The following is a 27918-nucleotide window of genomic DNA, read 5'->3' as shown; positions in this document are numbered from 1 at the left end:
ATCCGTCATTGAAATTCTACATTGCTTATTCTTTTCAGTGGAAGAAGTTTCAAACATTCTTACCTTTGTGCATGGAGAGCTGCTCTTTCCATAAAGAATGGAGAAACTCTGTAGGGGTTCTGTGTGTGCTTATCTTTTATATTTTATGGTATTTAGGAGGGAACCGACAAAATTAACACCAGAGTATGAAGTGAAGAAAATTGTAAATTCACAAGACAATGACTACAAAATTTTAGAAAAAAAATCACTGATTTCACAGTTTATTTTACAATAATTGGGATTAGTCTACAAGTTAAGGCAAACATACTAATGCATTTGCTTTCTTTTGAAGTCCTATTATAAAGATTACATAAAGTTTGCTCCAAAATTTCTAGGAAATGTTTGTTATTTGAAAAAAGTTAAGATGCTTAATAACATTAAGTGGAATAACCAAGACAGTGCTTATAGCAACAATATTCAAACACCTAGTGGCAATATTTAATCCATTTGAAAACCAATTGTTTCAAATCCTCAACTTCAGAAGTTACAAAGGTAGTAAGAGTGGCAGCAATATTTAATACTAGCTTTAACATGAACATAATTCTATTGGCTACTTTCACAAAAGAAAAAAGACCCAGAATTTGGTTTTCTGAACAATATGAACATACAATGATTAAATTAATGTGTAAATATTTGTGTATAACAACAAGTATGCTGTTGCTTCATATGATCTGGAATTATTCTGGTGGACTTAATGCTTTTGGGCAGAGGGGGAGCTTGTTCGTGTGTCCTTTGTCAATCAATTTCTCCAGCAAGTTGTAAATGTCAATTCAAAGTCAGGAAGTAAACTCCAGTGGAAGGCAGCCCTTGTTAATGGGAGGACAGATTCAGGTTTATGTATCTCCATTTAACACTGACAGACAGCTCTGCAACAGCTGTAAGTTACCCTGTAGTAAGAAAAAGAGCATAAAACAGAAGTTACTGCCTTTCCTCCATCTTCTATAGTTAAAAATCTATATATTAAGTGAAGCTGCAGATCCATATAGGTTAGCCTTTCCTAACGTGTTGCCTTCCAGATGTTCTGGACTAGAACTCCCATCATCCTTGTCCACTGGCCATGCTGGCTGGGACTGATGGGATTTGTAGCCCAAAGCTTCTAGTGGGGAAGGCTGATAATAGGTTAACTGACAGGGTAAGCATTCTTATGTAAGCAGTTCTCAATTCTCTTTTATATGGAATGCTGAGATTTTGCAGACATTTTCATCAATGTCTATCACTGACATAAATGTGTTCTATAGGAGCACAGACAAAGGCCATATTTCCTCAGGAGAGCAGCTTGTAATCACTCCATTCATTCTGTATCTTCATTAGTGCTCCAATACCTCCATTAATTTCAGTTTAACTTGCTGCCTCTTAAGGCCCATCAGAATAACTGCCTTTCTAATTCAGGGTGCAGTCCTAAATGTTTCAAAGTAACTATGTTACTTTCCCACTTTTATGTTTTTGGTGGAGTATCTATTCTGTTAAATTCTGCCATTAAGTGTAAGTAATTAAACTAGAAGGAAAAATATTACCACCTTAGCATGCTTTAGTTCCAATTCTGCCAGTTCTACTAGATTCTTCCGGAATGCAGCAACTCTTCTAGTTTTAAAGTCTATAAGTTCTGCAGGAAATAAAAGTTTGGTATTCTAGTAATACAATATATAAGTGGATAAGACAATCCTACCGAGATCCAAACACATGTAACTCATTGGAGTCAGAAACCTTCACATATTTACACAATTCTATGCAACCAGCCTTTGCATTTTGATATAGGAAATAGCACAAAACTTTCAAAATACACCAGTTTTTCTGTGTGTTGGTGTACAGTTTTACAAAGGGATTTTTAATAAAATCAAAATAAGTTCTAATTCATTTATATCTGAAATAATAAAATAAGCTATTTTAAGAAGTATATATAACTTTAAAAATAATGTTTCAAGAATGTTCAAATACCTTGTTTTGCTGATTCAGATATTTTTTCAAATTTCTGACAGCAAATTTGCTGAGTAGTTTCAGCTTGCAGCACATCTTTGTTCTTTGCTCTTGCTTTGTCCAGAGCCTTGTTAGCATTTTCATAATCCACTAATGACCTAGATCTTCTATACAGAAGGTCCTGTAACGAATAAAATAAGTAATAAAATTATAGATTTTCACTCCCCTGTCCTGGCGACAATCCTCTGGATTAGCTTTTCAGCAAGAATGAGAGACACCAATTACCCCATGTGTATATGAGGATCCAAACATATATAGGAAAAAGTGGAATAATGCTTTGGTGGTTCTACCTTCTTGTACCAAATATATTATTGCTAGAGTAAAAATCTATTCAGGATTACACATATTTGTTTTAGACCATTAGTTAAAGCATGTGAACGTTATCAGTTTTCAATGCACTACTCTGATATTAATTTAGGATATTCATACCCCATCTTCCAATTTTAGCAATATTTTTATTTATTTGCTTTCTTATATTTACAGTCAAACCTTGGCCGCCGAACGTAATCCATTCTGGAAGCCCATTTGGCTTCTGAAACATTTGACAACCAAACTGCAGCTTCTGATTGGTTGCAGGAGTTCCCTGCACTCAGCGGAAGCTGTGTGGGACGTTTGGCTTCCAAAAAATGTTTGAAAATTGGAGCATTTACTTCTGGGTTTTTGGCATTCAGGAGCTGAAACGTTCCAAAACAGAGGTGTTTGGGATCTGAGGTTTGACTGCATATCATTCCTTTCTTCTATCATTCTAAGGCAGCATACATGTGATGATCAACAGGCAATTACCCATCAAAGCACTGACCAGACCCAGACCTGCTTACCTTCAGCTAGGCCACTCATCTGTTACTGTATCAAGCAATACTTTACAACCTTGTGCTACTGACTGATTAAAATCCAATATAAATCCTTTAAAATGTTCAGTCATCCAGTTAGATCATTTTCTTTAGATGTCCTCCAAGGTGCCCTTTTAATAAAGCATACTTCTAAGAGCAAAAATATAGATTCACCTTTGCAGCTTGTGATTCTCTCAGATAATATTTCAGAAGGTCTGAAAGTTTAAGGTCTTCATCAGCAGACACTCGTGCCTCTATTTTCTACACCAGAAAAAAATATTTCAGAAGCAATACTTTATGTAAATAATAATCAGGTGATATTTTAGAATGTACCACAGCTATAGACACAATACAACAAAAGCAGACAGTATGGAAAATGGAGGAACAGAATACCAATCCAGTTGAAATATTACAATCCTTCATAATACATACCCTTGTTTTGTCAAACAACTCTGATACTTTCAGGAAAAATCTGTGAATGGAAAGTGAATTGTCAATGGGTTTAATTCATATCTTTGCATTAAAAATATTATTTCTAGCTTGACTATTTGTTCCATGCAGGTGGGATTTTGCCTGATGAGCAGCGAAACCAATCACACACAAAAACAGTGACTAAAGAGGAGGAGAGGAAGAACTGCTTTGCCAGAAAGGTTCCTCACTCCTGCACTACTTTCTCACTACAGAGGCACCATATGCTTGTGACTCTTCCAGTTTACCAGCTTCTTCGGGGCATACCTGCTTGCATAGTCTTGAAACAATGAATTCTATTAAATACTGCTTATTAAAGTGTCAAAACAGTTACAGATAAATGAATTTTTTTACTTAGAATGGTGGCTATTTTGGACAAAGGTGAACAGTTTGAAAGGAATGTATTGTTGCCCATATTATCTTTGTAACCAAGAAGATGCTCAGACTTTTTCAATGGTACTAACTCAAATATTTCTTTCTTACTGAATTTGCAGTTAATAAATGGCAAACTAGACTAAAATGTACAAGAGAGCTGTAATCTTGCAAGAGGTATAACCCAGGTAAGTTGAAGGAGATCTAAAAGCAAAAGGGAAATTGTTACCTATATACAATGGTATTCAATGCTAGTCCTACTTAAGAGAAGACCCTCTTAAGTAAAGGAACATGGCTAATCTAGGTTCATTAATTTCAATGGGTCTACTCTGTGTAGGACCTAGTTGAAGACAACCCATACTCTTAAAAAAAACAAAACCTTAGACTCCTAAGCTTATTTCAGTAACACTTTCAATGAATTATATCATAGTAGGAAAAAATCATCCTCAAAAAAAAAAAACAGAGCTCATCTCCTTTGTTTGTAGGCAGTTGTAAAAGTTATTTTGCACATGTTTTTATTGCTACTCATTACAGTTATAATCATGACAATACAGGTTAGATGTACATAGTAAATTCCCTGCCAAGCTGCTTTTCCAAGTAGACCAATCGGCACAGTTACTTTAAAAAGCAATATAAAATATTTAAAGCTCAATTGAAAAACAGCAGAATCATAGCAGCAATACGATATTCAAAGATCACCTTCCGGCCCAATACTAGACAAGAGAGCAAGGGTATGACCCAACAACAAACGTGCAAATCCAGATTCTACCCAAGACAAGGTCATGCATGCTAGAGACACTGACCTTCAAAGCTGTACCAGAGAAGGTGGGCATAGCATATATATTGAAGCCTGGAGTTTTCAACACCACTCCCAAGACCTCACATAGGGAGACTTAAGCAGTGAAATGGATAGTACATCTAATCATCATTATCACATCTCGAAAATCCAGCACTAGGTGCGTCAAATTGGAGGACTGTTGGATAGGATACCACAGAAACCCTGTGCTCCCTTCACCCATCAAGTCTGCTACACTCAAAATGCAAACAGACACAACTGGAAAATACTAACTTCACCCCCATTCAGAATCAAATCCAGGATAGCAAATATGCCAGTGCTGACGTAATATACAGCAACAAGACTTGTAGACCTAATAGACTGTAGATGTGCTAGCTAGGAGAAGAGGTTGCAGCTACAGCTTTTCCAATTGCTCTGTTCTCCCCGGTTTAGTATACCCAAATCATGGTTCCCACTCAGAAAGAGCATCCCATTCTTAAGGAAATCAGCCCTGAGTGCTTACTGGAAGGACAGATCCTTAAGTTGAGGCTCCACTACTTTGGCCACCTCATGAGAAGAGAAGACTCCCTGGAAAAGACCCTGACATTGGGAAAGACTGAGGGCACAAGAAGGGGATGACAGAGGATGAGATGGTTGGACAGTGTTCTCAAAGCTACTAACATGAGTTTGACCAAACTGCGGGAGGCAGTGGAAGGCAGGAGTGCCTGGCATGCTCTGGTCCATGGGGTCACGAAGAGTCGGACACGACTAAATGACTAAACAACAACAACTCATTGTTGCTAATTTTGTTGTTCAGTCGTTAATTGTTGCTAATAGTCACTCTCAGAACAGGGAAACAGGTCATTATAAAGTTACTGGGCTAAAACTGCATCCAAAAATTACTAAGTGAACGAATGTTACTCTCAAAAGTGTCTTCCTAATATGGACAATACAGCAAACAGCTGTTTATTTTGAAGCCAGCATATCTGCAGTTTGGGTTCAATTTTTAAGTCCTGTACATTGCTGTTTTCTAAATATTATCGGGGGGGGGGGGGAATTGCAAGTCATTGACTACACAGACCAGTTATTGAGTTGTCACTTAAAACAATAATTTAGGCCAATGTTGTATATATTCATTCTGATTTTTTTATTTTATTTCTCCTGTAAGCTGCTTTGAACGGATTTCTGTCAGAAAAAAGCTAAATAAAAGTAAATATAATTTCAAGTCCTACACTTGCAGAAGTATTGCTTTTTATTAAAGTTTCTAATGGTATCACAATAAGATAGTGATAATAATTACAACATTACCAGCACAGTTCTTGATCTTGCAGTCAAGTCCTGCCCACAACTCCCTCTCTATAGTCAGAAAGATATTAGGCAAGGGCAGTGTGGTCCAAAGGGCTAGGGCAAGGCAAATGGAACAAGCGTCTGTCTCAGCTTCTGCCTCTCCATTCCTCCATTTGTGTGACCAGATAAAAGGCTCAAGTAAAGAGTCAAATATTTAGGCATATCCCAAAATGCCACCCAAACATCAGAGCACTTTGCATGCAGGGCATATAATCTTCTAAGTCCCAAGCACTGTAAAGTTAATAAATTTCAAGCTCCACATAATCTAAGCAGGCCAAGGCAATACTAGGAAAATATTACTGGTTTTTGTATGAAGTGGTTAGCTCCTTTCAGCTTTACAAATAAACACCTAGTATAAACAACTGCTTCCATCAAGATAGGGGGCAACAGCCTTTTTCAGGGTTACTAGACAGACTTAAAACAAGTCAGGGTCAAAAGTCAGAAAATCAAGACAACTTATGATAGCAATGTTACAAGGCTTCTGCAGCTTGCAAATATTTGTTAGACTTGCATTTTTATGTCTTTGTATCTCAGCAGTTTTTACACCGATAAAGTGTTTTTCTGCTGTCATTTACTGCACTTGGAAAATTAAACAGAATTTGCAGGCTTAGCATTCCTGGAATTTGAGGTCAAACAAAGTAACAAGTCCTCTTTAGAATCAAAACCATGGGGGGAAAGTCACATAGCTCAGCTATCTTACTTGGAGCATGTAGGCCTTAGGGAACTGCAGGAATAGGGTTTTTTGCACTCTTCTAAATATATGTGTGCATTCTGTGTTCTGGAAAAGGGTGGGGGTGATGAATGGACTTAACTATGTTGCTAGCTGCCAAATTAATAGTGCATTATCTGGTTATTAGCCTAATTCTGTTTTGGCAGGGGGAAAGGGAGTTGCATTTTGGCTTAAAACAGCCAGGATTATTATGCCTACTACCTGTCTTTGGGAAGCATATCTAAGCACTGATTCAGGCCAGAATGAAAGTACAGAATTAGACAAAGATCTCTTGACATACCAGAAAATGTGGCTCTCAGGTTGAGGACCAAGTTACACTACAGTTTTATGACAAGGAGCAGAAGCAGCTACACACAAATGCACAAACAGATTGAAATCTTAGAGATACCACTTCGATAAAACTACAAACCACTGTAGGAGCTCAAGATGCCAGTCTCAACAATCTGAAGAAGCCCAGAAAAGTACCAGAATCATGAAATGAAGGAAGAGTAACTTACTAGTGAACTTTTATTCAATTAAGAAAACATTTTTGTGCTATGAGTACTTTAAGTTTGCTCTACGTTCAGAGGCCTATATGTCGCAGTGTTCCTATTAAGTTAAAATATTAAGCAGGTTGGGATTCACAGCTAAGTACCGTAATTCAATACCTTCATTTAGTGATTTGAGGTGAGAATATTCTCTCTTCAGAGTCCACATTTCATCATTTTTAAAAAATACTTACTTGCATATATCTGTGGAATCTTGTGTTCCCAATGTATACAATGAAGAGCCAATTCTATTGCAGTCATCTGCAACATCTGGAAAAGAAAAAGCACTCCAATTGTTTCATTATGCCACAAAAGGATTCCAAAACACATTAACATCAGACAATGCACTATACTCCAGCTTACTTTCCAGTATTTGCAGGACCCAAGCCTGCAAATCAATACTGTATACAGTAGTAGACATGGAACTAAATAAATGTCATATTGCTTAAGCTTTGCCATATTTGCAAGTCACACGTTTGCAAACCCCTACTAGAATGAAATTTGATTGTAGGAGTTAAGCATACCATTTGGAATCCTGGGAATCCTACCTTAATTAATTTAATAATACTGTTTAAAAGCTACCCTATAAACAGGAGTGATCCATTTTAAAGCCCAAGAGTTTCTGTAACTCCCAAATGCGTGGATTTGAGGGAAACTGCAGCCTGGCCTCATTCACATACAACAAGTCATGATTTGTTTTAACTATGGGTTTGGTTGAACAAACAAGGATCAGTCTTGCAGATGTGAAAAGTAACCATGGGTTGTTTTGCCTAATGTTGGCTCATGACACATAATAAACCATGATTAGCACAAGCCAAGTGCCATCAGCCTGCTTCAAATCATGGTTTGGGTGCATTTGGAAATTCAAACAAACCTCAATTAAACTAAACAAACTATGGCTTAGGAATGTGTGTGTGGAAATTCTGCAGTCCAGAGGTGGAGGAAGTGCCAAAAGATAAGGAACAGACTCTGTCCATGTATCTGAAGAAGTGTGCATGCACACGAAAGCTCATACCAAGAACAAACTTAGTTGGTCTCTAAGGTGCTACTGGAAGGAATTTTTTAAAAATTTTGTTTTGACTATGGCAGACCAACACGGCTACCTACCTGTAACTTCAACATCTGTCTTACTTCCTATCTATTTCTCTCATCACTAAGTCATTAATATTTCTCTGTTATCCCAAATATTCTTTTTCTTGCACAAATATTCTAGAACGCTAGAACACTCCTATCAATATGCAACCTATAAACAGATTTATGCAATTTTGCATCATTTATACTAAGGTCCAAAAATGGGTTTCTTTGAAATGTGTCATCCATCCAACAGCTTCTGTTCCAAGAAAACCACACTTACTTTTGTGGGATCTTGTCATTTTATCAGACTTCATAGAGGAATCCTTGACACGGTTGTGGTACTCTACAAGGAATGTTCTTTCATGTTCAAAGAAGTCATCTACATCCTGCGTAGCAATACAGAATCATTTTTCGAGGATGCAATTAGCCATTGGCATCCTTGCCTACAGCAAAATAGAACTGTCTTCAACAAACAAATGAGGAAGCCCCAGGACAGAAAGAGCAACAAGGTGGCCCTAGTTTATTGCAGGACTTAAAAGGGCAAAAGGAAGGAAGCTATGAGACAAGACCAATAAAAATAATCTGTCTGAAATTAGTTTACACGCTAGAAAGCTTGGGTAAAGGGGAAGAAAAAATATTCTGTTGGCAAAAGAGACATCAAATTTAGCACTAGGCAACTCTTCCTGAGAAGGGGATTTTGCAGAAGGCCTGGGGAAGTAGAGCTTGGAAGGACTTCTAAAAGTAACTCTTATCCGGCATGTGGAACCAGTGGCCAACAATAGTTTTATAACTTGCCAGGCTCAGTATCAAAAGCATCTATGCACTAAAAATTTTATTCAGTTGTCTCTTCATGTATAGATTGAGGTTACCATATTTTTTCGCTCCATAAGACACACTTTTTCCTCCTAAAAAGTTAGGGGAAATATCTGTGCGTCTTGTGGAGCAAATGTGTGGTCCCTGGAGCCGAATTGCCCGAGTGCGGTGTGCGCTGTTGCCCCAATCACCTGGGTTGCCGGCGGCCTCTCCTTTCCCCTGAAGCCCCGGGAAAGTTTGGGAGCGGTGGGCAGGCTGTGCAACGTTGTCCCGCTCTCCTGGGGCTGCTCTTTGGGGGCGGGGGGGGCGCCACGCCGCTCTGCCAGCAGCCTCCCCTTTCCCCTGAAGCCCCATGAAAGTTTGGGAGTGGTGGGCAGGCTGTGCGGCATTGCCCTACGCTGCTCTTTGGGGGTGGGGGGTAGCCACACCACTCTGCCGGCAGCCTCTCCTTTCTCCTGAAGTCCCAGGAAGGTTTGGGAGTGGCGGGCAGGTTGTGCGACGTTGCCCCGCGCTCCCGGGCTGTCCTCTTTGAGAGAGTTTGCTGACAGCCACCCCTTTCCCCTGATGGCTCCGGGGATGTTGACCAGAGGATGGCGAGAAGTGGACAGAGAGGAGGGGGACCGAGAAGCGAGGCGAAGGGAGAGGAAGTACCGGTAGGTTGCCGCGAGTGGAGAGTCATGTAGAGGGCAAAGGAGAAGCAGCCGTGAAGGGGAGAAATTGCAGACATCGCCTGAGGAGTTCGGGTGAAAGGGACGGAGAGGAGGCTGGAAAAGCAACCTGTGCTGCTTGGGGAGGGGGAGAAAAAGTGGAGAGAAGGAAAGCCTCCCAAGTCTCCGTGGGAGGAGAGCAATCCCTGCAGAGGTTTAGGATGGAAGCTGCGCCCCGCCAACCATATGGCTGGTGGGTGTGCAGCTTCCCTCACAAGCCTCTGCGGGTATCACTCTCCTCCAGAGGAGGCTGTGATTCAGAATTTTTTTTTCTTGTTTTCCTCCTCTAAAAACTAGCTGTGTCTTACGGTCAGGTGCATCTTATGGTGCGAAAAATACAGTATTTCCTTGGCAAGCATTTAACGGATAGATTGATTGCATGGACAAAGAAGCTCTCTAGAAGACAAAACCAGTTAAGAACCAGCTTGCGATTTCTAGCCCTGAAATAATTACAACTGCATATTCCTTCTGGAGAGCTACAAAAATCCAACACTGCCCAAGGACACTGATCCTGAGCAATGTGTCTTGCAACATGCTCACAATATGACTAAAACCTGCCACTTTTTAAAAATGGAGATGTAATCTGTAATATTACTGTTATACTGAATACAAATAATTTATGGTAACTTCTTGAGCTCACTTATTGGCTACTAGTCATGATGACTGTGCACTACTAGTATCTGAGACGGTATGCCTCTGAATACCAATTAGTCGTACCTCTACTTACGTATCCCTCCAGATACATAAACTTCGGGTTGCGAATGCGGCAAATCCGGAAGTGTATACTTCCAGGTTTCGCTGTGCGTGTGTGCGCAGAAGTGCTATGTGCGCCACGCTGTGCGCAGAAGCAGCACCTCTGGATACGGACTTTTCAGGTTGCGAACGGACCCCCGGAACGAATTAAGTTCGTATCCGGAGGGTCTAGTGTACTGAAGAGCACGAGAGGGACAGCGCTGCTGCTCTCACGTCCTGCATCTGGCTGGCTAGTATGAGAGCATGATGTGGGACTAGACAGGCCTTTGGCTTGATCCAGCAGGACTTTACTTATGTTGGTATCTTGCCACATTCCAATTGGCAAATCTGCAGAATATTCACAAAGGAGGTACAAATATATTAAATGGCTTAATAGGAATCACCTTTACTCCAGAAACAATCACACCATCTGCAGACTTAACCATGTTTTTGAAGAAGTCTTCAAGTTTCTCTTTCTTATTTTTCCCACGGACACTCAACTGAAATACAGAAAAACACAACATCTGGTTACTGTGTCTCCTTTCTTCGGCATTCTTGTATCTGTTCTAATTTTGTGTTATCCCAAATCCATTTTATGGTTGTGTGCTACAAAAGTATTTTTTAAAAAATAAAATACTTAGTCCAAGCAACTTTTGTTTTCAGAAAGTCAAAATGTAATAGTAAAAGTAATTCTGCATACAGATCAGTGGGATAAACTTGGATTAAATCTTGTTACTTGTTGTTGGCAGCTAATTTAATTAGGCTTCTTATAAACTTTCTGTCCTGAACCTACTGCCAATCAGTTAGGAATATCAATCCACTGGTTCATCTAGCTCAGGACTGTCTATATCAGGGGTTGTCAACCTGGTCCCTACCGCCCACTAGTTTCAGTTTTCTATGTGGGCGGAAAGGGGTTCTACGGCACAAACTGAATCCTTTTTCCCTAAGTCAGTACTTATGGGCGGTAAGGAATTTTTACCATCAAGAAAGAAGCATTAGTGAGCGGTAGGTATAAAAAGGTTGACTACCCCTGGTCTATATCCATGGTTCCCAACATGGGGAATATAGACTAGTGGTTCCCCAAAAAGGCTGGGAACCACTGGTCTATATTGACTGGCAGTGGCTCTCTAGGGTTTCAGACTGAGGTCTCTGACCCCCAACTTTTCATTGCTATCACACCAAGTCAGCTTTTCACTGAGCTATCCATCATAAGCAAGATCTGTCTTGTAATGTCACAGCCACTTCAGACCCCATCCATGCATATGTGAAATTAAGATTTTTGTCCCGGTCTGCATCATCTTACGATTATAATGAATCCCAATTATATTCTATGTCATTTTAAATGTGTTTGTGGAAGGGGGCTTCTTCGTTTGTTTTTGTTCTTGTTTTTATTATGTATTTTGTGTTCTTTTGTATTTTTATGTGGTGAAGCACCCTATGATCTTTGGATGAAGTGTGCTATCTAAATGTAATAAATAAATAAATAAATAAATAAATAAAACATTTTGCTTCTCATTCACCCAATTGCAGAAGATTCTTTGGGAGATTTCCATGGCCCCCTTAAGCTCTCCTGAGCAACTTGCTGTTGCTTGAAAACACATCTGCCTCAGGACTTGCTTTTGACTCGAGATCAACCATGAGCAAGTTAAATAGCACCCCACAATTCATATCTTTGGGGGAATCATAATCCTTAATTTCTTCCATTGCGATAATTGTTCATCTATTCCTACTCTGTGCCTCCTGCTCTTTAACCAATTTCCAGTTCATAAGAAGACCCGTCCCCATGAGAAAGTTTAGCTTTTGATAAAGGACTCTGTCAAAAGCTTTTAGGAAATCTGAGTTAGATCACCTCATCAAGATGACATACTCAGAAATTCTAAAGGTTTAGAAAGGCAAGGCTTGTTACAAAAACTATGCTGATGTTTCCTCAGCTGGATTTGTTATATACACGGTGGCGGAGCTTCATGCTCCGGCACCGGAGGGTGGAGAGCAGGCGGGGGCGGGGCTGGCACATGTCCTGGGGCAGGGTGCCCAGCACGGGCGGGGGGCAGCTGCGATGGCACCCTACTGGGATCGTGCTGACAGGGGCTCCCCCTGCACTCCCTTTTCCTCCGCCAGTGTATATACATGCTTAATTCTATATTTAAACAATACTTCCTGCCAATTTATCCATTAGTTTCTCACATTGTATTTGAAAATAAGGAGAGCTTTTTCCTTTATCTTATTTCAAAATAAGATAAACTTATTTATAAATCTTATGACACACAAACTGTCGTAAATTGCTCCAATGAATGAAATATACTCACATCCTGATTATATTCCAAGAAGACATGGAAATTTAAGTCTTTTCTCAAAATGGGATGAGCTGCTACACGACACAAGAATACTTCATGCATGGCTACAGTCTTCTTGAAGATTGCCAAATACTCACTAAATATTTAAAAACAAACCAACAGCAGAGGTACAATTATAGAAGTAGAATTTCTACATTACGTACAAAAGATTTCAGCCAGCAACTTACAACACACTGTTGACTTTCAAGCACAATGCAGTATGTTGTATTTAGCACCCACCCATATTTATTTTTTTTTGGCCCATGTTGCTAGATCATGATGTTGCCATTACAATGGCAACCACAAAAGAAGTAGAATCCTGCTTTCAAGGTCTACACTCTAGGCTTCACAACTCTATAGCCATAATTCACATCCCTTAGACCTCTAAAACCTCCCTTGCCTCTGTAATTCAGTTCTGGCAATAATATCAGTGTTACTGTGCTATGAATGTATTTTATGCCCCCGTCTTTTCTTCATGTCTCTACCACCTATTATTTGCTGAGGTCCCTGCTTTGATATACTTCCTTTGGCCCTTGTGGACATTTGCCATGCAAATGTTGAAAATAAGTTTATAAATAAATACATCCTCTCAGAATTGTTGCAAGGCTTAAAACACTGCATCAAATTCATCCAAGGTAGTATAGGATTGAAAATGTGATTACCGGTACATTCTTTTTTTAAAAAGAAATGTAGCTTCTCTCGCATTGAGCATCTCCTCACCTAACCTTCCACGCTTCTCACCATTTTCGCCATTACATGTACACTTTTCATCATGATAATTCACTAGTTACTTGCTTGGGGATAATTGCTGAACTCTGCTTCTTACAGTGGAAGTGACTAAAAAGTACTAGAAAGCTGAAAGCACAGGAAGCACTAAAATATACACATACGCTTCTAGTTCTTGCTTCATCTTGGTGAATTCTTCCTTAGTCATCGATCCTTCTCCTTCACCAAGCTTCTGTAATTTCTCTCTTGAGGCATCAAAATCAGGCCTTGGTGGTGCTGGTGGAATCTGTCAAGTACATCAGAATGTACTTCTGAATTATTGTCAAAGCAAAAACTTTCTGAACCAAGATACAATAAGCTGCTTATGAACCTGAATACAAATATTTCTCTCTTATGTGACAGCCACCTTCCTAGGTCTCATGCCATTTAAGTGGAAGGAGTTCCTAGCTAAAACAGAGTATACCCTTCTGCTCCAGCCTACCCTTCCCCTTTAAAAAACTGCTGCCACCAGATAAAATGCCACCAGACTGGCTACCTGCAGATACAGACTCCTTCTGCCTTTGAAAGGCCCCTCCCACTAGGCTATAGGTAGTTATGGAGCCCCTCAGACAAGAGATGTGCCAAACTTCTCTTCTGTAATGAAATTCCGTCTTCCCAATTGAACGCCAGGGGCAGGTCTGGGCTTCACAAGTTAACCTTATAATTCCCCAATGAACAGACAAGAAAGATATTCTACACACAAAGAAGATATATATCCCCATATAATACATAACAGTCAACACAATAGCTCAGTTGGTAGAGTACGAGACTCTTGATCTCAAGATTGTGGATTTGAGTCCCATGTTGGGCAAAGGTTCCTGCTCTGCTGCGGGTTGGACTAGATTACCCTCGCAGTGCCTTCCAACTCTGCAATTCTGGGATTCTATAATTTAACATCAAAAAATTGAGTGAATCCTAAAAACCTCTCTCAGGTATGTATCAAAGGAGATGGACATATTGTCCATTCAAGTAAGGTCCACATAAATAGTCCTGGGCAGTAAAGTCTAATTGCTTCACACTCCATGCCACTCAAGTTGTTGGGGGGAATGTTGCCTCATGATAGAGTTAGCTGTGCATATAGATGTGAAGTCTTATTTTAAAAATGTAATTATTTGTTTGTACTATGTTTAAAGCTGCTGCGTTTGATTCACCTGTTCTAATTAGTGGGGTTCTTAAGGTTAGATTTAGTTCCTAATATTACTTTTAATGTTTAACAAAAGCACTTTTAATGTTTAACAAAGTATTAAAACCCAAAACAGTCAGGATAAAGTTTTAGAACAGCTAGGCATCACACATTCACATACCTTAGAACAGAGAGCTTTTCAATAGAAATTATTCTTCTTGGCAGTTCTGAATTTATTTAGAAGTATTCCAACAAAAATCAGACAGGATTACTGGAAAGTCTATATCACAAACAAGTAACTTTTAAAAAGTCACTGCACTTTAAGCCCTAATCACTTACCAGTGACAAACCACAACATTCAAACACAATGTCAAATCTATACACCAACAATTAACAATCCTCAGCAATTTTTCTACAAAGTAAAATTAATGAGACCTAAGTTACACAATATATAAACCTCAAGAAAATTAGCTGAATGCTTTGCTGAGCAGCAGCAGCACAAAGGTCAAATGCTATGCTCAAGGAGACCCCCCCCCAGCCCCTAGTGCACTGTCACATACAGGCCTCCTGCACTTAGATGTCATCCACTATCAATGTTATTATGCAGCTGTTCTAGTGAAGCAACTATTCCAAGCAAGAAGCTTTCAATGAGAGATCAAGGCACCAACATCCTCCTAAGGAGAGGTATAAAGACCACTAGAGCAGTCCTGCTCTTCCAGGTGCTGGAGCAATGGTTCATCAATTAACTACTACTCCAAGGAATAACACAGCTGTTTTAGAGGTTGCTCTGCTCTGCCCTACTTGACAGGGTATATCAATGTTGCTGCTGTGGGCATCAGTTTCCCACGAATATGCAAGTTCCTTAAAGTTGTACAGAATTTCATGATTCACTTTAAAAGCTAGTGCTTCTTTACTTTTCAACGGGAAATATGAGAGTTCAGTATTTCCTTTCGTCAGATCCTCTACTTACAATTCTTTGGAAAATAAGCACTTACAATGTAGCCTGCATAATCTTCATTCTCCACAAAGGAATCATGAAGCCAAATAAACTCTTCATGTTGTCGGACAACTGAAAATTCATTTTGTTTAAAATTTGGTAAAGAACTCTGCAAAACAACAACAAAAAATGAGGAAGGAAGTAGTAAATGACGCAAGCTAAAAATTCAATCACTTAGTTTTACTGCAAAAAAATAAACACTATCTTTAATTATATGAAATGCATACAATACTCAGAAAAGCAATAATGTACTTTCTGCCCCAAAACAAACATTTAAAAACCTTTTTGCTAAATTGTGCGCCTCAGACACAATAGATGAAACTAAGGACAATAGAAAACATGCTTTTCTAACAGCATGTTGGACTACTTGAAACACTATATTTAAAAAAAAAACCCCACAACCAATCAAATCAGTATTTTCACATACATTATTGTATGTGTGTGTGTTTTATACATGCACAGTACACCACAAATAGAGATATTTAGACAGACAAGTGTGTTTTTCATCCTAATCCTAAACATGTTCATGTGATTTAGTCCTACTGAAACCAAGAGAATTGATATCTAATAAATGTGATTGTGGCCTTGAATGAGAAGCTATTATTTTGTCTGTTGATAGATAGTTTTATAAATAAAAATTCATTGAACAGAAGTAAAATACCTAGATCTCAAGCTGGTTTTACCTTTGTATGGACGGTAAACTTCACTTTGTCCCTTTCACTAAGGGCATCAGAAATATCCACTTGCAAGGCAGCATCAGTTTGCAGATCTACAGTGACTGCTCTAAGCTAAAGAAAAAAAGGAGTTCACGTTTATTTAAAGCCATAAAACAAGATTAACAGAAGTTCAGATTATAGTTTTGTATGCCCTTTAGTTTTAGAAACATTACAACAAAAGGAAACATTGTAAGTCATAGACTAGGTGAAATTAGTGTAATATATAACTAACGCGGATGCAGGTGGCGCTCTGGTCTAAACCACAGAGCGTAGGGCTTGCTGATCAGAAGGTTGGCAGTTCGAATCTCCGCAATGGGATGAGCTCCCGTTGCTCAGTCCCTGCTCCTGCCAACCTAGCAGTTCAAAAGCATGTCGAAGTGCAAGTAGATAAATAGGTACCGCTCCGGTGGGAAGGTAAACGGTGTTTCCGTGTGCTGCTCTGGTTCACCAAAGGCGGCTTAGTCATGCTGGCCACATGACTCGGAAGCTGTACGCCGATTCCCTCGGCCAATAAAGCGAGATGAGCGCCGCAACCCCAGAGTCATCCACGACTTGACCTAACGATCAGGGGTCCCTTTACCTTTATAACTAACTAAGCACTCTTCATTTATTTTCTTTTTAGCTTTACTAAGTCAACACAGAATGCAATCCTATTCAGAATGTTATCTAAAGTCCCATTTAAACAATATGATAGGCACTCAAGCAATTTACCTATGCGGCTCTGTTTTTTTTTTTGTTTTTTTTTAGGACAGAGCACCAAATGTGGGCAGAGCATCAAATATGAATTTTAGAGCTTTACCATAGGCTAGTTTCTATACGCACTCTCACATCCTCCATTTAGGCAAATAAAACCCTGACTGGAGTTCAAGCACATATCCCAACCAAGCAAAAACCCTCAGGGAGGGAGCAAAGTAGGGCTGGTGAGGGGTGCAGTCCAGGGAAAAGTTCTGAAGGCCAGGTAGAAGCTGGAGGGCTGATGTTCCCCGTCAATGAAGTATATGAAAAATACATATAGCAACTAGTTGAAGAGATAAACATTAATGCACAACGGTTCATGGTTTACCAACTTTCTAGAATGGACAAATTACTCCCAAAAGCCATTTTTACATTTATTAACCTAAGAGGGCCATATTGCTGCATTAACCTTAGAACTGTAGGAAAAAATGCTTTCCAAAACACCCTTTAAAACCCATGCTTGGCCAACCACATTAGTTTTCATGCAGCAGTGGATTTATACTGGAAAAGGGGCTTAGACGGTCCCATAAATGAAGCTGAAGGCACACCTCTTTACCATGACTTTTGACACCTGAGATCTGGGTGTTTTCAGGATCCATCCTATCCCCATGACTGTAATTTGTTTTAACTGTTTTAACTAATTAATTTTAAACTGTTGCAACCTGCCCTGGAACCTGCTTGTGAAGGGCAGGTAATAAACTTAATTAATAATCAGAAAGGGTCATAAACCATGTGTGCTTGTTTCTCCATTGGGATTTTAAGTAGTCAGGGAGGTGGTGATAATAAGCTCATGGGTCTTCTGGTGAGCAGGTCTGCTCTAGAAACTTAAAGGCCTCACCCTATCTTTATGCAGCTGCCTCTTTTAGCACTTGCACCAAACATCCTAAGGAAGAATAATACTACTCATCTATACATTGCCAGCAGTTCCCTAATCACATTCCCAGAAAAAATAAAACACATGAACTAAACATTAGGGCCTTGCTTCTTTTTGAAACAAATGCACACTCAAATTTACATAACCATAAGAACCTCCTTTTTAAAAGTTACCACATAAAGCTTTGCACTAAGTGCGCAGAGAACTACATCCCTAGTCCAGACCTTTCAGTAAGAGCCCACGTTTTCTTTTCTTCCAAAATAGTTTCCATGCATAAATCAAACTTGACATTTTATAATGTGTGGGCTTTGCCTCTGGTCAGAAAGTAAGATTCCAGTCCTGTTTTTTTCTGCTTCTCATGCAGCACCAGATCATTTAAGAAAAGTTTTAATATTGCAGCAGCTCGGTTAAAGCATAATGTAATGACAGCGCTTTTGTCATCTGCAAGGAGAAGTATCCTGGATTAACCTGTTTCTACAGAGCACTGTAACTGGACTTTTAAAACCAAGGTTCTGGGGTGGAGCTGCAGACATGTATGTGTGGAAACACACAACACACACAAAAAGACTTTCAAAGGCTGTAATCCTAAAGAGTATTTCCCAGTCCCACTGCACTCAGTAGGACTTACTTCGGAGTTTCAAACCAGGCTATTAGCAACAGGAAGCCCCACCCTAATGAGCAGTACTCTATCCTCAAGAGAACCTAAGTGCAACAGCAATGTTTGTTCAAACACTGAAATCTTAAGCAACATTTATATTTCGGCACTCTTGTCTGCATCACTCAATACATTCTCAAGACCAACTGCTAAAATACTTTTGGTCTGGAATGATGAAAAAAAGAAAACCTTTAAAGCACCTATTTTCCCCACTTAAGCAACAAAGGAAGCTTCTTTGGTATCCTATGTGCAGCACTATGCCACTAGTTCAGCCCGTGTTGCATGCTACAGTGCTGAACTTATATAGGCCCAGTTAATTTTGACCACTAAATCCTGTCTAGGTGGCTATGATGCTGCCAAGAGTGGACAACACTATGCAAATCTAATGTAGCTCTTCTGTTCTCACAAATGCAGGGATGTGATTGCAACTTGACACTATTTAGGAGGACACTAATCTAAAGGCAGTTGCCAATATTTTTTACCAGCCTCTGCTCAACCTTTAACAGTGATTTATCTGCAAATGTTAGTACATAGATGAAGCTTTTACAGGCATGGAGGCGAGCACTATCTAGTCTATTTCTGCAGATCAAGATGTACTCAAAGGCAGAGTAGCAGGCATCTGTGCCCAGATGAGCTAGAGCATGGGTAGGCAAACTAAAGCCCGGGGGCCAGATCCATCCCAATCGCCTTCTCAATCCGGCCCACGGACGGGATCTCCGGACGGGATCCACGTGCTCCTATTCATCGGGTTTTGTTGCTGCTGTCGGTGCTGTCGGTGTGCGGCGGATCCCGTCTGGAGATATTTCCTCCACTGCTGCTTGCATTCCCCATCGTTCTGCGCTGGCACCCCACATTGGGCGGCACTGGGAGTATGCACCGATAGCGGAAAAGCCAGCAAAGGAACCCTTGTTACACGGCGCTCCAGGCACGGTGCCGAAACAGTTAGCCACTATGCAAATGGGGCAAGAGCCGTCAGCTGAGCGGAGCAGAGCCTGTCGGAGGGCCACGGGGTCTTCTGCTGCGGGCGGCTCGGCGCAAGTTTGGGGGCGAGCGTTGGAGTCTGGGGAAGAGCCACCCGCAGCAGAAGAGCCCGACGGGCTCTGCTCCGCTCGGCTGTTGGAGGCTCTTCCCCAGACTCCAACGCTCGGCCATGGACTCTTGGCCTGGTGCCCCTGAGAGCCTGGCGCCCAGGTGCCGTGCAAACCTAGTGGCAACGGTTAAGAAAGCCCTGTTCAAACACAACATTAGACAAGCTTGGCAGTTTCAAAGTGCTTGTGTGCATTTTGGTAAAAAAAGCTAACTAAACATGCTAAATTGGATCACTCTCCATAGAGTAAGGCAGTCCAACTTTTCACACCAAGTGGGCCGCAAGAGTACTTGTGGACACAGAACTTGTGGACCATACACTGCCTTGTTGCACTGGGTTGGGGGGAAGCTGTGAAAGTGCTAACTAGACTTTGGGAAGGAGATGGGAGGAATCTAGAGCTATATCAGAACCCTCCTGCCTCCTTCCCAAAGCCCAGCACCTTGCTTACTTGGCTTTGGGAAGACAACATGAGGGCGGCCGGGGGGGGGGGGGTTGGTATCAAATGTTGCTCAAGGACACCCAAAAAAAGGTGCAGAGGGCTGCATGTTGGCCCACCCTGCCTAGAGCGTTAGAAATTTTTCCAATGCAAAATTCTGTTCTGGTACAAATTACTTAAATTCACATAGGATTTTTCCCAACTTGCAGCTTCCCAGAAAACCCATATCACTGCATGCAAAAACACAGAGATACAAAATAAAATAAACGTTAAATAACAGGGCCACAGTCTAATCAAAAATTTTGTAAGCATACCCCATGGTCCTTCCTTGAAGTCTTAATTCTCCTTAAGTGAAACACTTTCTAATCAGCATAGGGAACAAACTGAAAGTTGAAGGAACTTAGTGAACTGTTAGGGAGTAACTTATTGTCCTTCTGAGTACTGACTTAAGAACAATGCACTCAGTTCACCATATGGAGTTTGAAACCTCTTTCCAAAGAAAAGTGACTCAACGGATGGTCTAGCAATTCAGAAGGAAAAGCTGAAACACAAACATGACTTGCAGAAACAGACTGGAAGTCAAGTGGAAATTGAGAAAAGCCTGTATTAGGGAATATAACAGGAAAAGAGCAGAAAGAATTCAATTATGCAAAACTATTAGCAACATTGGTAGGTATTTTTAAAGAATAACAAGAGCAGCCTTGCTAGGTCAGACCAAATGTACATCTACCAGTAATTCATCATCCTGTTCTCACAGTGGCAACAGATGCCTATGGAAAGACTGTGAATAGGACCTGAATGTCACAGCTTCCTCACTGGTGATACCCAGAAGCATGCCACTGACCCATAAGAGGATCTTTCCTCTTATTCCACAACTACTAAAGTAACTCAGGAGTCTTTGGTAACCAACATTAACAAAAGCTTTTAAAAAGTATAAGTACACCATGTTGGCTGGGTCACCTTTATCTATTTGATTATTGACACTTTTAAATAATTTAAAAGGTTAATGAGACATGACTAACCTTGAAGAAGGCATGCTGGTTCTATTTCTACAACATTGTACAACATTCTTGTTGTTCTTTGCTAAAAAATTTAATGTCCTCCTCAGATACATTTTTTCCACCCCGCTTAAACTTCTTTTGCTAAAACAAAATTTTAAAAAATTCCTTCCAGCAGCACCTTAGAGACCAACTAAGTTTGTTCTTGGTATGAGCTTTCATGTGCATGCACACTTCTTCAGATACACTGAAACAGAAGTCACCAGACCCCTATATATAGTGAGAGGGTGGGGAGGGGTATTACTCAGAAGGGTGGTGGGAATGGGTGATAGTTTGTGATACTTTCTGTTTTCATCAATTAAACAAGACACTATTTGAAGAAAGCTTTCTTGCCTTTAAAATCTTCATTGGCTCTGCTTGTTAACCACACTGGCATCTCTTAGCCCTGATTGCACCTTTCATGATCTGCTGCAGTTTCTAATATTGTGGTTTGAACAACCCCCACATAGCATTCTAGAGATATTTTACCCTCTTCACTTTCCCTTTAAACTTTTTTTTTAACCAACCCCCTTGTTTTGGGGACATTTCCTTGTTTGAAGTCAGAAGTGACTGTGTTTGATTTTCTTGCCAATTGTCCACTTACATATATGTTGAATTTGATAGCACTATAGTCACTGACATAGCTATATTTCAAGCATCTAAGATGTTCACACATTATATCAAAAGGTTCAGCTTTTAAACAAATCACCTGAATGGCAATTTGGGACTGTAAGAACCCAATTTTCTGTATTCATATGATGCCCTCTTATCAAACTGGTAAAAATAATAGTGCATGGTAGTCTTGGAATTAGAGCAAGGAAACAGGATGCAGCAACTAAACCAGACAAAACAGTGAAGGTTTGCAAGTTTAAAACTGAGGATAAGACTTATAAAGCCTAGCCATTATTTACTTGGTTAGAAAAAAACTAACAGAACTTGGGCTATGCTGCTTACAAACAGGTTTTTAAATGTTCACAGAGAACAATGATTTTTTTTAAATAAAAGAGCTTTGTTTATAAAGTTACACTTGCTACTTTTATTCTTGTATATGCCACTCTCAAAACTTGGCAAGTCATAGGATTCTTACCAGCATGATAGGTTGAGTAAGAAAGAAAAACTAAAATAGTAAATTAAAAGAAAAGCTATGTTTCAAATGTTACTTCACCATCCAAATTAACCCTGCAATATGAGGGTGGGGTAGGGAAAACTATTTACAATAATTATGAACAGTTGTGCAAGTTTGCCTGAATCCCTTAGGGGAGAAGTTCCGCATAAAATAATAAACTAGAAATTTCCCAAGAAATGCTTATAATGCTGCAGAAGTTCTCACTTTGGGCTAGTTTACAGAACCAATTTTGCATCCACATGAAGCTCTCCAGAAGAGCAAAGAAACTGGGCCAACAACACAGAACTGCCATATTTCCAAGGCAATTCCGTGTCTGCAGCAAGTAAATAAATTGTTGTTTCAGCTGAGGTAATTGCTCCTTAAAAAGCTGGCTATAGTCATTAAAAACACAGTTCATATGAAGCAACATTTATGCAAGCAGATATTCCCTGTACAAAATATTCTAGGATCATTTTGTTATGACAAACCTGACCCTGTGAATGGTTTGGTAGACAAACATCCCATGCTCATGAAGAAGTAGACTGTAGTCTACAAAAGGTTATGTAATTAACTGTTTAATAAGACAGTAAGAATGTCATCATGCTGCAGTTGGCATGGCTGCCAAGTGGCAGCCATGCCAACTGCAGCTTGTCAAGAGAACAGCAGGTTGGTGGCCCAGGCAGATGGGAAGGCAGGTGAGCAAGTGAGTGAGTGACTTGGGCAAGCCACAGAAGAACAGCCAGGACAGCTCCACAGCAATCATCCTGCTCTGCTGCCGCTACCCACCTCACACTGATAACACCATTTCAGCCTCTGCCGTGTTGGAAGCTGACGAAGAGAGAAGTGGCAGTGGAGCAAGACAGTGGCTGTAGTGCTGCCCCTTTCTGTCTTGAATGTTTCTCTGTGGCTTGCCCATGCTGCGGTTTGGACGAGGTGCAAGATGAGGGAAGGGGGCTGCACAGCTTGGAGAAGATGGGTTTGGCAAGGTTAAGGGGGAGTTGGGGGTTGGTGAGGGGTGGATTTGGAAAGGTGCAAAGGGAGAGGGGGGTTGAGCAGATGTAAAAGGCAGAGAATGGGGTTGGCGAGCAAAACGAGCAGAGGTGGCAGTCCCTGATGCTACAGTAAATTTGTTAGTCTTTATGGTGCTAGAAGATTCTAGAATAACAGAAAAAACAAAATAAAAAATAAAAAATTCCTTCCAGGAGCACCTTCGAGAAATGAGGTGATCTGGCACTCCCTTTTCTTTAAGAACTTGCCATAGTTTGCTGTGGTCTATGAATTGCTAGACAGTGTTTTGGAGAGTATTTTGCATGGGGGGGTTTTCTTTCAGATTCCAAACAAGTTTAAGAAACAAAGTCTCTAAAACTTTCAATGGCACATACATTATTGAATCAGAAATTAAATCCTGCAAACATTCACATCCACATGTAAAAAAAAAATCTTACTAGATGTAGTTACGCATGAATCCTAAATAAATTAAGAGTATGACACAAATGTCATTTCAGATGCGGCTATCATAAAATGCTAAAATGCATAGGCACATGTGGGAGCAGAAGCTGGTCAGTGTGAGCCTGAAGCATTAGTTGAGATTCTTGCATTGCAGGGAGTTGGACTAGAATAATAGAATCTTAAGAGTTGGAAGGGACCCCAAGGGTCATGTAGTCCAACCCCCTGCAATACAGGAATCATCCAACCTGTTTAAAAACCTCTAATGAAGAAAAGTCCACCACCTCTCATGGGAGTCTGTTCCACTGCTGAACAGCTCTTACTGTCAGAAAGTTTTTTCGAATGTTTAGTCAGAATCTCCTTTCTTGCAATGGAAGCCATTGGTTTGAATCCTACCTTCAAGAGCAGGAGAAAACAAGCATGCTCCCTCCTCCATGTGATAGCCCTTAAGATATTTGAAGATGGCTATCATATCTCCTCTCTGTTTCCTCTTTTCCAGGCTAAACATACCCAGCTCCTTCAAGTGCTCCTCATAAGACTTAGTTTCCAGACCCTTGATCATCTTGGTTGCCCTCTTCTGCACACGTTCCAGCTTGTCAACATCCTTCTTAAATTGTGGTGCCCAGAACTGGACACAGTATTCCAAGTGTGGTCTGACTAAGGCAGAATAGAGTGATACTATAACTTCCCTCGATCTGGACACTATACTTCTGTGATCGCAGTCTAGAATAGCATTAGCTTTTTTTGCTGCTTCATCACACTGTTGACTCATGTTAAGCTTTTGGCCCACCAAGACCCCAAATCCTTTTCACATGTATTGCTAGTAAGCCAGGTGTCCCCCATTCTATATTTGTGCATCTGGTTCGTCCTGCCCAAGTGCAGAATCTTACATTTGTCTCTATTGAAATTCATTTTGTCAGCTTGCGCCCAGTTCTCCAATCTGTCAAGCTCATTTGAATACTGATTCTGAAACCTCCGAGTTTGGTGTCATCTGCAAATTTGATGAGCATCCCCTCAATTCCTTCATCCAAGTCATTTATAAAGATGTTGAACAACAATGGGCCTAGGACAGAACCCTGTGGCACCCCACTTCTCACTTTTTTCCAGGATGACGAAGAACCATTAATGATTACTCTTTGGATTTGGTTAGTTAACCAGCTACAAATCCTCCTAACAGTTATCTCATTCAACCCACATTTTACCAGCTTCCTCGTGAGAATATCATGAGGGACTTTGTCAAAAGTGTCCACAGGATTTCCCTGATCCACCAAGTTTGTAATTCCATCAAAAAAAGTATTCAGATTGGTCTGGCATGACATTTTTGAAAAACCCATGCTGGGTCTAAGTAATCACAGCATCCTTTTCCAAATGCTCACAGACTGTTGAATTATCTAGATTCAGGTAGGTAGCCGTGTTGGTCTGATGCAGTCGAAATAAATAAATTGTCCAGTAGCACCTTAGAGACCAACTAAGTTAGTTCTGGGTATAAGCTTTCGTGTGCATGCACACTTCTTCATATACTTGAAAATGGGGACAACATTTGCCCACCTCCAGTCTATAGGGACCTCAACTGTTCTTCAAGAATTCTCAAAGAAAAAAAGCTCAGAAATTACACCTGCAAGCTCCTTTAGTGCCCTTGGATGCAGCTCAACAGGCCCTGGGGATCTGAATTCATTTAAAGTACCGGTAGCTACGTGTTCCCTTACTACCTCTTTTCCAATCTTGGGCTGCAGCTCCCTCCCTTGCTTTCCTTTTGGGTGAAGACAAAGGCAAAGTAGGTGTTAAGCAGTTCTGCCTTTTCTCTGTCACCCAACAGCATTTCTCTGTGTTCCCCATGCAGAGGACCTACCACTTACTGGTTCTTCCTCTTACTTTGGACATAGCTGAAGAACCCTTTGTTATTATTTTTAACTTCTCTTGCAAGCCTGAGCTCATTCTGAGCTTTAGCCAGCCTGACTTTCCCCCTGCAACTGTTGACTACTTGTGTTTGCTCCTCATTTGTGATTTCCCCTTTCTTCCAGTTCTTATACATTCTTAAAAAATAAGTTACAGTTCTTCAAGGGACAGGAAGATCCTGATCATTTCTATTCAGTATGATGGGGTTTTATTTCATGTAGTCTTTTTTTATATTTCTTTCCTCGTGTCACCTACAGAAATATGGTTGCTAGCATTTTAATTGTGTTTTTATGTATAGGTTTTTATGTCCTACCCTTAGCTGGATATATTATTGATTTTTTATTGTTTACTTGTCTAAAGAACCATTTGAAACCTAATTTAAAATGTACACCAAGTTTAAAAGCAAATAAAGCAAAGGATAAAATTAATAAGAAAGTAAACAATGGTCTGGCAAGTTTTCTAACATCAGTTTAAAAGTTTGGGGTTTTTTTACACATACTTTTGGGATTACAAATATTAAACCAACAGAAACAGGAGACTCCCCAAACTGTATCTGACAGAAAACAGCAGCAGAATCAAGAATCACCCACCATAGCTGTCCCATGTCAGGCTAGTCAACTGCTATGAGACAGAATAGTTTCCTTCAGCTTAAGTGGTTTATGGTCCTGCTGTACTCATCAGAATTTCAGCTTTTATTGTTACATAGCTTGATATTTCTTTTTAATATTGACTTCTTCAATAAAAGTTTCTTTTGATCATTTCCTGCTTTAAAAATGCATGTGTCGACTATCTAAAACATTTTAAACCACTTATTATTGTTTATATATTTTCCTCAATGGACACATGACACTAGTTCTTTACTTTTGTTTGAAAGCCAGTTTGAATAGTCTCCAACTTTTGGGGTCTGTGGGTACACAAACTGTCCATTTCATGTTAAGAAAAACTGGTGATGCTCAGAACTTGCCCCTCCCCCAACATCAACAAATACTCCAGTCCAGACCAAGTACAATACATACCAAAAAAAAAACACCAAATGAGGCTCTCCCCCAAACAAAAAATATAACTCAAGTACTGTATAAAAATTAAAAATTGGGAAAGGCATAGGGCATGGAAGTGCTCAGGGACACCAGGTTGCTTATAGTCACCATGTTATGGACTCCAGGGTGTTAGACTTGGGTTGGGCTAAGAGATGATTAAAGTCCCAAGGTCAACCAAAGAGTTTAATGGCTGAGTAGAGATTTCAACCTGGGGCTCCCCTGCCTATTCACAAGTCTGTTGTGAGGACAAAATGAGGAAGGAAATGGATGAATCCTGGATACCACCTGGAGCTCTTTGCAGGAAGATTGGGGGGGGGGGGGTATATAATAAACAAAAATTTTCTAGTCAAAAAGTATTTGGGAAAAAATAGCTTTAAGCTCTTTCTGCATTTCTCAACAAAAGCAAAGGCACATTGCCTACCAATCCAATCCAAGAGCTTCAAACAACACCCACCGGTTTAAAGTGTGTCGCTATGCAAAGCTGACAAAAAAAAAAAAATCAACCGGGGAGCTGCAGCAACAGCAAAAGTATTTGCAGCTAGACATCCCGTTCAACCAACGGGGGGTTTATAATATCTCAACTGCCTGCCGTGGCAGTTTAAATCAGAACGCTAGACGGATTCGATGTTAATGTTTAATAAAATGATAACGCTTCTATATTTTAAATCCGAGAGGGGAACTCCCGCCGTTAAGAGTCACCAGCGTCAGTTCAGGATGATGGTGCATCCAGACCACCCCTGACAGCGAGGAGTTTTCAGGGAACCGAAGCTGGGCAGAAGGAGGAGAACCAGGTGGGGGCGGCGAAGCCTCCCGGGAGACGATGCCGCCGCCGCCTCACCCCCCCCCCTCGCTTCCCCACCCACCGCCCCACACATCCGCAAGGAAACCTTCCCAGCCCCACACCACTGCAGGGGGGAAAAGCCCCCTCCCGTCAGGGGCGTCCAGCACTTACACCTCGGTCCTCCTCGGAAAGGAAATCTGGGCCGTCGTCCGAGCCTTCCTGCTCCGAAAAAGAAAAGGGCGGAGGCGGGCAGCGAAGGCGAGAGAGACCGAGGCATCATCCACCGCGGACAGAGAAAGAGAGAAAGGAAACAGGTTAGTCACGCCGGCCTCCGACCCCGCCGTTCTCCCACGGCCGCCCCTTCTCCCGGCCAGAAGGAGAAGGAACCCTCCGCAGGAACCTACCATCATGGCTGCTCCCAGCCCTTAACTCCGTTCCCTCAGCAGCAGCAAGCGCAGGCCTAGCCCGCCAGGCAGCCCAGACCGGAGGGGCGGGATTAAGGCGGGG

At 40.7% G+C, this 27918-nt stretch overlaps 1 protein-coding gene across 1 annotated transcript; it reads right to left on the bottom strand.

Moving 5' to 3' along the window:
• Positions 1 to 237: 237 nt before the first annotated feature.
• SNX6 (sorting nexin 6) lies at positions 238 to 27918 on the bottom strand. Its single transcript, XM_033143712.1, has 14 exons — positions 27816 to 27918; positions 27583 to 27630; positions 16290 to 16394; positions 15605 to 15715; positions 13612 to 13733; positions 12695 to 12818; positions 10793 to 10888; positions 8417 to 8522; positions 7257 to 7332; positions 3276 to 3315; positions 3018 to 3104; positions 1975 to 2134; positions 1557 to 1642; positions 238 to 926 (listed from the first exon to the last, which is right to left on the bottom strand). Exons 1-14 carry the CDS (start codon positions 27819 to 27821, stop codon positions 873 to 875), a joined length of 1221 nt encoding a protein of 406 aa, XP_032999603.1. The 5' UTR covers positions 27822 to 27918; the 3' UTR covers positions 238 to 872.

The sequence above is a fragment of the Lacerta agilis genome, chromosome 1, assembly GCF_009819535.1.
Source record: "Lacerta agilis isolate rLacAgi1 chromosome 1, rLacAgi1.pri, whole genome shotgun sequence".
Lineage (NCBI taxonomy): Eukaryota > Metazoa > Chordata > Lepidosauria > Squamata > Lacertidae > Lacerta > Lacerta agilis.
This window is presented reverse-complemented; position numbering and strand designations above follow the sequence as displayed.